Below are 12,500 nucleotides of genomic sequence, written 5' to 3'. Positions count from 1 at the left end.
TGTGTGACTAGGTAAGGGGTGTGTGTGTGACTAGGTAAGGGGTGTGTGTGTGACTAGGTAAGGGGTGTGTGTGTGTGTGTGAGACTAGGTAAGGGGTGTGTGTGTGTGTGTGACTAGGTAAGGGGTGTGTGTGTGTGTGAGACTAGGTAAGGGGTGTGTGTGTGTTTGTGACTAGGTAAGGGGTGTGTGTGTGACTAGGTAAGGGGTGTGTGTGTGACTAGGTAAGGGGTGTGTGTGTGACTAGGTAAGGGGTGTGTGTGAGAGACTAGGTAAGGGGTGTGTGTGTGTGACTAGGTAAGGGGTGTGTGTGTGAGACTAGGTAAGGGGTGTGTGTGAGATTAGGTAAGGGGTGTGTGTGTGACTAGGTAAGGGGTGTGTGTGAGACTAGGTAAGGGGTGTGTGTGTGACTAGGTAAGGGGTGTGTGTGTGACTAGGTAAGGGGTGTGTGTGTGACTAGGTAAGGGGTGTGTGTGAGACTAGGTAAGGGGTGTGTGTGAGACTAGGTAAGGGGTGTGTGTGTGACTAGGTAAGGGGTGTGTGTGTGACTAGGTAAGGGGTGTGTGTGTGACTAGGTAAGGGGTGTGTGTGTGTGTGAGACTAGGTAAGGGGTGTGTGTGAGACTAGGTAAGGGGTGTGTGTGAGACTAGGTAAGGGGGTGTGTGTGACTAGGTAAGGGGTGTGTGTGTGTGAGACTAGGTAAGGGGTGTGTGTGTGTGAGACTAGGTAAGGGGTGTGTGTGAGACTAGGTAAGGGGTGTGTGTGTGTGAGACTAGGTAAGGGGTGTGTGTGTGTGAGACTAGGTAAGGGGTGTGTGTGAGACTAGGTAAGGGGTGTGTGTGTGACTAGGTAAGGGGTGTGTGTGTGACTAGGTAAGGGGTGTGTGTGTGACTAGGTAAGGGGTGTGTGTGTGTGTGTGTGTGTGAGACTAGGTAAGGGGTGTGTGTGAGACTAGGTAAGGGGTGTGTGTGTGTGAGACTAGGTAAGGGGTGTGTGTGAGACTAGGTAAGGGGTGTGTGTGTGACTAGGTAAGGGGTGTGTGTGTGTGAGACTAGGTAAGGGGTGTGTGTGAGACTAGGTAAGGGGTGTGTGTGAGACTAGGTAAGGGGTGTGTGTGTGACTAGGTAAGGGGTGTGTGTGTGACTAGGTAAGGGGTGTGTGTGTGTGAGACTAGGTAAGGGGTGTGTGTGAGACTAGGTAAGGGGTGTGTGTGTGTGAGACTAGGTAAGGGGTGTGTGTGAGACTAGGTAAGGGGTGTGTGTGAGACTAGGTAAGGGGTGTGTGTGTGACTAGGTAAGGGGTGTGTGTGTGACTAGGTAAGGGGTGTGTGTGAGACTAGGTAAGGGGTGTGTGTGTGTGACTAGGTAAGGGGTGTGTGTGTGTGACTAGGTAAGGCTTGTGTGTGAGACGATTTTAGGAGTGTGTGAGTGTGACTAGGTAAGGGGTGTGTGTGTGAGACTAGGTAAGGGGTGTGTGTGTGTGTGAGACTAGGTAAGGGGTGTGTGTGTGTGTGAATAGGTAAGGGGTGTGTGTGTGACTAGGTAAGGGGTGTGTGTGGAGACTAGGTAAGGGGTGTGTGTGTGTGAGACTAGGTAAGGGGTGTGTGTGTGAGACTAGGTAAGGTGTGTGTGTGTGTGACTAGGTAAGGGGTGTGTGTGTGCTGGTGGGGTGTGTGTGAGACTAGGTAAGGGGTGTGTGTGTGAGCTAGGTAAGGGGTGTGTGTGTGACTAGGTAAGGGGTGTGTGTGAGACTAGGTAAGGGGTGTGTGTGTGAGAGACTAGGTAAGGGGTGTGTGTGAGACTAGGTAAGGGGTGTGTGTGTGAGACTAGGTAAGGGGTGTGTGTGAGACTAGGTAAGGGGTGTGTGTGAGACTAGGTAAGGGGTGTGTGTGAGACTAGGTAAGGGGTGTGTGTGTGTGTGTGTGTGTGTGTGTGTGTGTGTGTGTGTGTGTGTGTGACTAGGTAAGGGGTGTGTGTGTGACTAGGTAAGGGGTGTGTGTGTGACTAGGTAAGGGGTGTGTGTGTGTGACTAGGTAAGGGGTGTGTGTGTGTGAGACTAGGTAAGGGGTGTGTGTGAGACTAGGTAAGGGGTGTGTGTGAGACTAGGTAAGGGGTGTGTGTGTGTGACTAGGTAAGGGGGGTGTGTGTGTGAGACTAGGTAAGGGGTGTGTGTGAGACTAGGTAAGGGGTGTGTGTGTGTGACTAGGTAAGGGGTGTGTGTGTGACTAGGTAAGGGGTGTGTGTGTGACTAGGTAAGGGGTGTGTGTGTGACTAGGTAAGGGGTGTGTGTGTGACTAGGTAAGGGGTGTGTGTGTGTGACTAGGTAAGGGGTGTGTGTGTGTGACTAGGTAAGGGGTGTGTGTGTGTGAGACTAGGTAAGGAGTGTGTGTGAGACTAGGTAAGGGGTGTGTGTGTGTGACTAGGTAAGGAGTGTGTGTGTGTGAGACTAGGTAAGGGGTGTGTGTGTGTGACTAGATAAGGGGTGTGTGTGAGACTAGGTAAGGGGTGTGTGTGTGTGAGACTAGTTAAGGGGTGTGTGTGTGACTAGATAAGGGGTGTGTGTGTGTGTGACTAGATAAGGGGTGTGTGTGTGTGTGACTAGATAAGGGGTGTGTGTGAGACTAGGTAAGGGGTGTGTGTGTGAGACTAGGTAAGGGGTGTGTGTGACTAGGTAAGGGGTGTGTGTGTGTGTGAGACTAGGTAAGGGGTGTGTGTGTGTGTGAGACTAGGTAAGGGGTGTGTGTGTGTGTGAGACTAGGTAAGGGGTGTGTGTGACTAGGTAAGGGGTGTGTGTGTGACTAGGTAAGGGGTGTGTGTGTGACTAGGTAAGGGGTGTGTGTGTGTGTGAGACTAGGTAAGGGGTGTGTGTGTGTGTGAGACTAGGTAAGGGGTGTGTGTGAGACTAGGTAAGGGGTGTGTGTGACTAGGTAAGGGGTGTGTGTGTGTGTGTGAGACAAGGTAAGGGGTGTGTGTGAGACTAGGTAAGGGGTGTGTGAGTGAGACTAGGTAAGGGGTGTGTGTGTGAGACTAGGTAAGGGGTGTGTGTGTGACTAGGTAAGGGGTGTGTGTGTGAGACTAGGTAAGGGGTGTGTGTGTGTGTGTGACTAGGTAAGGGGTGTGTGTGTGACTAGGTAAGGGGTGTGTGTGACTAGGTAAGGGGTGTGTGTGTGTGACTAGGTAAGGGGTGTGTGTGTGAGACTAGGTAAGGGGTGTGTGTGTGTGAGACTAGGTAAGGGGTGTGTGTGTGTGAGACTAGGTAAGGGGTGTGTGTGAGACTAGGTAAGGGGTGTGTGTGTGAGACTAGGTAAGGGGTGTGTGTGTGACTAGGTAAGGGGTGTGTGTGTGTGTGTGACTAGGTAAGGGGTGTGTGTGTGTGTGACTAGGTAAGGGGTGTGTGTGTGTGACTAGGTAAGGGGTGTGTGTGTGTGACTAGGTAAGGGGTGTGTGTGAGAGACTAGGTAAGGGGTGTGTGTGACTAGGTAAGAGGTGTGTGTGTGTGAGACTAGGTAAGGGGTGTGTGTGAGACTAGGTAAGGGGTGTGTGTGTGAGACTAGGTAAGGGGTGTGTGTGTGAGACTAGGTAAGGGGTGTGTGTGAGACTAGGTAAGGGGTGTGTGTGACTAGGTAAGGGGTGTGTGTGACTAGGTAAGGGGTGTGTGTGTGAGACTAGGTAAGGGGTGTGTGTGTGACTAGGTAAGGGGTGTGTGTGTGTGTGAGACTAGGTAAGGGGTGTGTGTGTGTGTGTGTGAGACTAGGTAAGGGGTGTGTGTGAGACTAGGTAAGGGGTGTGTGTGACTAGGTAAGGGGTGTGTGTGTGACTAGGTAAGGGGTGTGTGTGTGTGTGAGACTAGGTAAGGGGTGTGTGTGAGACTAGGTAAGGGGTGTGTGTGTGAGACTAGGTAAGGGGTGTGTGTGTGAGACTAGGTAAGGGGTGTGTGTGAGACTAGGTAAGGGGTGTGTGTGTGTGTGAGACTAGGTAAGGGGTGTGTGTGAGACTAGGTAAGGGGTGTGTGTGACTAGGTAAGGTGTGTGTGTGTGACTAGGTAAGGGGTGTGTGTGTGTGTGAGACTAGGAAAGGGGTGTGTGTGAGATTAGGTAAGGGGTGTGTGTGTGTGAGACTAGGTAAGGGGTGTGTGTGTGTGAGACTAGGTAAGGGGTGTGTGTGTGTGAGACTAGGTAAGGGGTGTGTGTGTGACTAGGTAAGGGGTGTGTGTGTGACTAGGTAAGGGGTGTGTGTGTGACTAGGTAAGGGGTGTGTGTGTGTGAGACTAGGTAAGGGGTGTGTGTGTGTGAGACTAGGTAAGGGGTGTGTGTGTGTGAGAATAGGTAAGGGGTGTGTGTGAGACTAGGTAAGGGGTGTGTGTGAGACTAGGTAAGGGGTGTGTGTGTGACTAGGTAAGGGGTGTGTGTGAGACTAGGTAAGGGGTGTGTGTGAGACTAGGTAAGGGGTGTGTGTGTGTGACTAGGTAAGGGGTGTGTGTGTGTGACTAGGTAAGGCTTGTGTGTGAGACGATTTTAGGAGTGTGTGTGTGTGACTAGGTAAGGGGTGTGTGTGTGAGACTAGGTAAGGGGTGTGTGTGTGTGTGAGACTAGGTAAGGGGTGTGTGTGTGACTAGGTAAGGGGTGTGTGTGTGAGACTAGTTAAGGGGTGTGTGTGTGAGACTAGGTAAGGTGTGTGTGTGTGTGACTAGGTAAGGGGTGTGTGTGTGTGTGAGACTAGGTAAGGGGTGTGTGTGTGACTAGGTAAGGGGTGTGTGTGTGACTAGGTAAGGGGTGTGTGTGAGACTAGGTAAGGGGTGTGTGTGTGAGAGACTAGGTAAGGGGTGTGTGTGTGTGACTAGGTAAGGGGTGTGTGTGAGACTAGGTAAGGGGTGTGTGTGACTAGGTAAGGGGTGTGTGTGTGACTAGGTAAGGGGTGTGTGTGTGTGTGAGACTAGGTAAGGGGTGTGTGTGAGACTAGGTAAGGGGTGTGTGTGTGAGACTAGGTAAGGGGTGTGTGTGAGACTAGGTAAGGGGGGTGTGTGTGAGACTAGGTAAAGGGTGTGTGTGTGAGACTAGGTAAGGGGTGTGTGTGAGACTAGGTAAGGGGTGTGTGTGTGTGTGTGTGTGTGTGTGTGTGTGTGTGTGTGTGTGTGTGTGTGTGTGTGTGTGTGTGTGTGTGTGTGTGTGTGTGTGTGTGTGTGTGTGTGTGTGTGTGTGTGTGTGTGACTAGGTAAGGGGTGTGTGTGTGACTAGGTAAGGGGTGTGTGTGTGACTAGGTAAGGGGTGTGTGTGTGACTAGGTAAGGGGTGTGTGTGTGTGAGACTAGGTAAGGGGTGTGTGTGTGTGAGACTAGGTAAGGGGTGTGTGTGTGTGAGAATAGGTAAGGGGTGTGTGTGAGACTAGGTAAGGGGTGTGTGTGAGACTAGGTAAGGGGTGTGTGTGTGACTAGGTAAGGGGTGTGTGTGAGACTAGGTAAGGGGTGTGTGTGAGACTAGGTAAGGGGTGTGTGTGTGTGACTAGGTAAGGGGTGTGTGTGTGTGACTAGGTAAGGCTTGTGTGTGAGACGATTTTAGGAGTGTGTGTGTGTGACTAGGTAAGGGGTGTGTGTGTGAGACTAGGTAAGGGGTGTGTGTGTGTGTGAGACTAGGTAAGGGGTGTGTGTGTGACTAGGTAAGGGGTGTGTGTGTGAGACTAGGTAAGGGGTGTGTGTGTGAGACTAGGTAAGGTGTGTGTGTGTGTGACTAGGTAAGGGGTGTGTGTGTTTGTGAGACTAGGTAAGGGGTGTGTGTGTGACTAGGTAAGGGGTGTGTGTGTGACTAGGTAAGGGGTGTGTGTGAGACTAGGTAAGGGGTGTGTGTGTGAGAGACTAGGTAAGGGGTGTGTGTGTGTGACTAGGTAAGGGGTGTGTGTGAGACTAGGTAAGGGGTGTGTGTGACTAGGTAAGGGGTGTGTGTGTGACTAGGTAAGGGGTGTGTGTGTGTGTGAGACTAGGTAAGGGGTGTGTGTGAGACTAGGTAAGGGGTGTGTGTGTGAGACTAGGTAAGGGGTGTGTGTGAGACTAGGTAAGGGGTGTGTGTGTGTGTGTGTGTGTGTGTGTGTGTGTGTGTGTGTGTGTGTGTGTGTGTGTGTGTGTGTGTGTGTGTGTGTGTGTGTGTGTGTGTGTGTGTGTGTGTGTGTGACTAGGTAAGGGGTGTGTGTGTGACTAGGTAAGGGGTGTGTGTGTGACTAGGTAAGGGGTGTGTGTGTGTGACTAGGTAAGGGGTGTGTGTGTGTGAGACTAGGTAAGGGGTGTGTGTGAGACTAGGTAAGGGGTGTGTGTGAGACTAGGTAAGGGGTGTGTGTGTGTGACTAGGTAAGGGGTGTGTGTGTGTGAGACTAGGTAAGGGATGTGTGTGAGACTAGGTAAGGGGTGTGTGTGTGTGACTAGGTAAGGGGTGTGTGTGTGACTAGGTAAGGGGTGTGTGTGTGACTAGGTAAGGGGTGTGTGTGTGACTAGGTAAGGGGTGTGTTTGTGACTAGGTAAGGGGTGTGTGTGTGACTAGGTAAGGGGTGTGTGTGTGACTAGGTAAGGGGTGTGTGTGTGTGACTAGGTAAGGGGTGTGTGTGTGTGAGACTAGGTAAGGGGTGTGTGTGAGACTAGGTAAGGGGTGTGTGTGTGTGACTAGGTAAGGAGTGTGTGTGTGTGAGACTAGGTAAGGGGTGTGTGTGTGTGACTAGATAAGGGGTGTGTGTGAGACTAGGTAAGGGGTGTGTGTGTGTGAGACTAGGTAAGGGGTGTGTGTGTGACTAGATAAGGGGTGTGTGTGTGACTAGGTAAGGAGTGTGTGTGTGTGAGACTAGGTAAGGGGTGTGTGTGTGTGACTAGATAAGGGGTGTGTGTGTGACTAGGTAAGGGGTGTGTGTGTGACTAGATAAGGGGTGTGTGTGTGTGTGACTAGATAAGGGGTGTGTGTGTGTGTGACTAGATAAGGGGTGTGTGTGTGACTAGGTAAGGGGTGTGTGTGACTAGGTAAGGGGTGTGTGTGTGAGACTAGGTAAGGGGTGTGTGTGTGACTAGGTAAGGGGTGTGTGTGTGTGTGAGACTAGGTAAGGGGTGTGTGTGTGTGTGTGTGTGTGTGAGACTAGGTAAGGGGTGTGTGTGACTAGGTAAGGGGTGTGTGTGTGACTAGGTAAGGGGTGTGTGTGTGTGTGTGAGACTAGGTAAGGGGTGTGTGTGAGACTAGGTAAGGGGTGTGTGTGTGAGACTAGGTAAGGGGTGTGTGTGTGAGACTAGGTAAGGGGTGTGTGTGTGACTAGGTAAGGGGTGTGTGTGTGTGTGAGACTAGGTAAGGGGTGTGTGTGTGTGTGTGACTAGGTAAGGGGTGTGTGTGTGACTAGGTAAGGGGTGTGTGTGTGTGACTAGGTAAGGGGTGTGTGTGTGTGAGACTAGGTAAGGGGTGTGTGTGAGACTAGGTAAGGGGTGTGTGTGTGTGACTAGGTAAGGAGTGTGTGTGTGTGTGAGACTAGGTAAGGGGTGTGTGTGTGTGACTAGATAAGGGGTGTGTGTGAGACTAGGTAAGGGGTATGTGTGTGACTAGGTAAGGGGTGTGTGTGTGACTAGGTAAGGGGTGTGTGTGTGACTAGATAAGGGGTGTGTGTGTGAGACTAGGTAAGGGGTGTGTGTGTGACTAGGTAAGGGGTGTGTGTGTGTGTGAGACTAGGTAAGGGGTGTGTGTGTGTGTGTGTGTGTGTGTGTGAGACTAGGTAAGGGGTGTGTGTGACTAGGTAAGGGGTGTGTGTGTGACTAGGTAAGGGGTGTGTTTGTGACTAGGTAAGGGGTGTGTGTGTGACTAGGTAAGGGGTGTGTGTGTGACTAGGTAAGGGGTGTGTGTGTGTGACTAGGTAAGGGGTGTGTGTGTGTGAGACTAGGTAAGGGGTGTGTGTGAGACTAGGTAAGGGGTGTGTGTGTGTGACTAGGTAAGGAGTGTGTGTGTGTGAGACTAGGTAAGGGGTGTGTGTGTGTGACTAGATAAGGGGTGTGTGTGAGACTAGGTAAGGGGTGTGTGTGTGTGAGACTAGGTAAGGGGTGTGTGTGTGACTAGATAAGGGGTGTGTGTGTGACTAGGTAAGGAGTGTGTGTGTGTGAGACTAGGTAAGGGGTGTGTGTGTGTGACTAGATAAGGGGTGTGTGTGTGACTAGGTAAGGGGTGTGTGTGTGACTAGATAAGGGGTGTGTGTGTGTGTGACTAGATAAGGGGTGTGTGTGTGTGTGACTAGATAAGGGGTGTGTGTGTGACTAGGTAAGGGGTGTGTGTGACTAGGTAAGGGGTGTGTGTGTGAGACTAGGTAAGGGGTGTGTGTGTGACTAGGTAAGGGGTGTGTGTGTGTGTGAGACTAGGTAAGGGGTGTGTGTGTGTGTGTGTGTGTGTGTGTGAGACTAGGTAAGGGGTGTGTGTGAGACTAGGTAAGGGGTGTGTGTGTGTGTGTGAGACTAGGTAAGGGGTGTGTGTGAGACTAGGTAAGGGGTGTGTGTGTGAGACTAGGTAAGGGGTGTGTGTGTGAGACTAGGTAAGGGGTGTGTGTGTGACTAGGTAAGGGGTGTGTGTGTGTGTGAGACTAGGTAAGGGGTGTGTGTGTGTGTGTGACTAGGTAAGGGGTGTGTGTGTGACTAGGTAAGGGGTGTGTGTGTGTGACTAGGTAAGGGGTGTGTGTGTGTGAGACTAGGTAAGGGGTGTGTGTGAGACTAGGTAAGGGGTGTGTGTGAGACTAGGTAAGGGGTGTGTGTGTGTGACTAGGTAAGGGGTGTGTGTGTGTGAGACTAGGTAAGGGGTGTGTGTGTGAGACTAGGTAAGGGGTGTGTGTGAGACCAGGTAAGGGGTGTGTGTGTGACTAGGTAAGGGGTGTGTGTGTGACTAGGTAAGGGGTGTGTGTGTGACTAGGTAAGGGGTGTGTGTGTGACTAGGTAAGGGGTGTGTGTGTGTGTGTGTGACTAGGTAAGGGGTGTGTGTGTGTGAGACTAGGTAAGGGGTGTGTGTGTGTGAGACTAGGTAAGGGGTGTGTGTGTGTGTGAGACTAGGTAAGGGGTGTGTGTGTGTGACTAGGTAAGGAGTGTGTGTGTGTGAGACTAGGTAAGGGGTGTGTGTGTGTGTGTGACTAGATAAGGGGTGTGTGTGAGACTAGGTAAGGGGTGTGTGTGTGTGACTAGGTAAGGGGTGTGTGTGTGTGACTAGATAAGGGGTGCGTGTGTGTGTGACTAGATAAGGGGTGTGTGTGTGTGTGACTAGATAAGGGGTGTGTGTGTGTGTGACTAGATAAGGGGTGTGTGTGAGTGTGACTAGATAAGGGGTGTGTGTGAGACTAGGTAAGGGGTGTGTGTGTGACTAGGTAAGGGGTGTGTGTGTGTGTGACTAGGTAAGGGGTGCGTGTGTTTGAGACTAGGTAAGGGGTGTGTGTGTGTGAGACTAGGTAAGGGGTGTGTGTGTGACTAGGTAAGGGGTGTGTGTGTGTGTGACTAGATAAGGGGTGTGTGTGAGACTAGGTAAGGGGTGTGTGTGTGACTAGGTAAGGGGTGTGTGTGTGTGTGACTAGGTAAGGGGTGCGTGTGTGTGAGACTAGGTAAGGGGTGTGTGTGTGTGTGACTAGGTAAGGGGTGTGTGTGTGACTAGGTAAGGGGTGCGTGTGTGTGAGACTAGGTAAGGGGTGTGTGTGTGTGAGACTAGGTAAGGGGTGTGTGTGAGACTAGGTAAGGGGTGTGTGTGAGACTAGGTAAGGGGTGTGTGTGTGTGACTAGGTAAGGGGTGAGTGTGTGACTAGATAAGGCGTGTGTGTGTGACTAGATAAGGGGTGTGTGTGTGTGTGACTAGGTAAGGGGTGAGTGTGTGACTAGATAAGGCGTGTGTGTGTGACTAGATAAGGGGTGTGTGTGTGTGTACCTGGTCGAAGCAGTGTGTTCTGAGATGACTCAGGGCCTGTTGTAGACAGAGGGGTAGAGGGTAACCACAACGCTGTGTATGTACTATGAGGGAAACCCCGAACACACCCTTCTCTCTACTGTCTTGAACGTTCATACGCTTCAGAAACGTAGGGACAGACCTGGAAGAGAGAGAGAGAGAGTAGAGGAGGAGGACATCAGAGAGTGAGTGTGTGTGTATTGTATATGTGTGTGTGTGTACATACCAGGTCCAGCCATGTTTGTTAGTGGAGTATTTCTCCATGATGGCTGTGAGTCGGAGCAGAGAGAACTTCTTGAGCAGGCTGAGCTGGACAGCTGATTGGGTACTGATCTGTAGCGAGGAGTCTGATTGGCACAGGCGGTCAGACAGGCGGAAGCTCGGCCACCGGAGACTAGAGAGAGACAGAGAGACAGAGAGAGAGAGACAGAGAGAGAGAGAGACAGAGAGAGAGAGAGAGAGAGAGACAGAGAGACAGAGAGAGAGAGACAGAGAGAGAGAGAGACAGAGAGAGAGAGAGAGAGAGAGAGAGAGAGAGAGAGAGAGAGACTCAACAAGTTTAAAACGTTCATCTCAGAGAGACTGACCAGGATACATAAATGTTACGTTAGAGAGACAGACCCTCACCGTGGTCTGGTAAGGGAATCACCCACTCCAGAGTCTCTCCTCTCTCTGGTCCCTGTAGGGTCCGTATCATTTAGGGAGACCCCGTCTCTCTCCCCTTCCTGCCCCTCTGGCAGGACGCTGCGACTCCAGTGGTCTACAATCTGCTGCAGGCCGCTGACGTGACTGATGATGTCATCCAGGTGGGGGAACAGGTGATCGTCTCGGTCAAGATACTGCAGGTCACCTGCGGACGCGTAAAGGTGAGACCCGGGGACGTTGTCATACACACTCACCCTGCTTCCCCGCGGAGCTCCAGGACAGGGAGGCTTCTTGGACAGAGCCGTACCCTCCCAGGGGGAGCCTTGACTGGGGTAGAGTAGAGAGGGAGAGGGGGTCTGGTGATCGGTGACCGGGGCTAGGCTCTCTATAGACAGGGCTTTGGGGAAGGTGCCTGGTTTGTGGTCCTTGGGGATGTGGACCAGCAGGTCCTCGTATGAGCGGAAGTGGTTCCTGCTGATTGGGCTCTGTTGTGCTTCAGTCCTCCAGCCATGGGGGGCGCCAGAGAGCAGCTCCGTGTCTTCTAGGTAAACACTTCTTCTTTTAGGCCGGGGCTTAGAGACTCTCTGCCTCACACTAGGGCTCATGGAACTCACACTGCTCGTCTCTGATCGGCCCTCGCTGCCGTCTCCATGGGCAACAGGGGACGTGATGTTGTCTGATTGGTGGAGAGGATGAGGACTGCCATCTAATTGGTTGATGGGGACACAGTGGAGTGTCTGTAGCGCATGGGGCTCTTCCCCCTGTAAGACCGGCCCACTGACGACCAACGATGCCCGTCCACTTCCTGTCTTCCTCTTGGAGGACAGCCCCCACGTACGCATCATCTCCATGCGACGCAGGAAGGACTTTGCCGGACTCCGCCCACCCTGGCCATGATGTCTGCTTTTGATTGGTAGAGAGTTGTAGTGGGACATGTCCCTTGGAGGCTGGTAAAAACAATAATTAAATATATATAATTACTCGCTTTCAAAACACCCAAATGCAGTTTAGACATCAGCAAGATCACATTTTAAATAATTCCTGAATTCTTATCTGACCTTGTAGTCATGGCAGAGACAATATTCACATTTTTGGTGACTTCAATATTCACATGAAAAAGTCCACAGACCCACTCCAAAAGGCTTTCGGAGCCATCATCGACTCTGTGGGTTTTGTCCAACATGTCTCTGGACCTACTCACTGCCACAGTCATACTCTGGACCTAGTTTTGTCCCGTGGAATAAATGTTGTGGATCTTAATGTTTTTCCTCATAATCCTGGATTATCGGACCACCATTTTATTACATTTGCAATCGCAACAAATAATCTGCTCAGACCCCAACCAAGGATCATCAAAAGCCGTGCTATAAATTCTCAGACAACCCAAAGATTCCTAGATGCCCTTCCAGACTCCCTCCACCTACCCAAGGACAGAGTACAAACATCGGTTAACCACCTAACTGAGGATCTACATTTTACCTGGTATACAGAAAATACCCGTCACCCTGAAGAAAGCTTCCAGAAAATTGGAACGGAAATGGCGCTCCACCAAACCGTACCGTGAAGAATATAGAAGAGCCCTCACTACTGCTCGATCATCCTATTTTTACAAACTAATTGAGGAGAATAAGAACAATCTAAAATGTATATTTGATACTAAAAAGCAACATTTCACTTCAGCAGTGATGAATTCATGAACTTCGACAAAAAGAACATGATCATTAGAAAGCAAATAACGGACTGATCTCTGAATCTGCGTATTTCTCCAAAGCTCAGTTGTCCTGAGTCTGCACAACACCGCTAGGATCAAGGGAGACACTCAAGTGTTTTTAGTACTATATCTCTTGACACATTCATGAAAATAGTAATGGCCTCTAAACCTTCAAGCTGCATACTGGACCCTATTCCAACTAAACTACTGAAAGAGCTGCTTCCTATGCTTGGCCCTC

General features: G+C 51.0%; 1 protein-coding gene across 1 annotated transcript in view; it reads right to left on the bottom strand.

The window, feature by feature from the left end:
* LOC106604017 (stAR-related lipid transfer protein 13) overlaps positions 1–12,500 on the bottom strand; it is a 76,718-nt gene that overhangs the window by 24,488 nt on the left and 39,730 nt on the right. Inside the window, 3 exon segments of the mRNA XM_045717438.2 lie at positions 9,889–10,048; positions 10,133–10,300; positions 10,534–11,498. Coding sequence (XP_045573394.2) covers positions 9,889–10,048; positions 10,133–10,300; positions 10,534–11,498 — 1,293 coding nt within the window.

This window comes from Salmo salar, chromosome 04 (assembly GCF_965601325.2).
Source record: "Salmo salar chromosome 04, fSalSal1, whole genome shotgun sequence".
In the NCBI taxonomy this organism is placed as follows: Eukaryota; Metazoa; Chordata; class Actinopteri; order Salmoniformes; family Salmonidae; genus Salmo; species Salmo salar.
The sequence above is the reverse complement of the archived record's forward strand: the minus strand, read 5'-3'. Positions and strand labels throughout refer to the sequence as shown.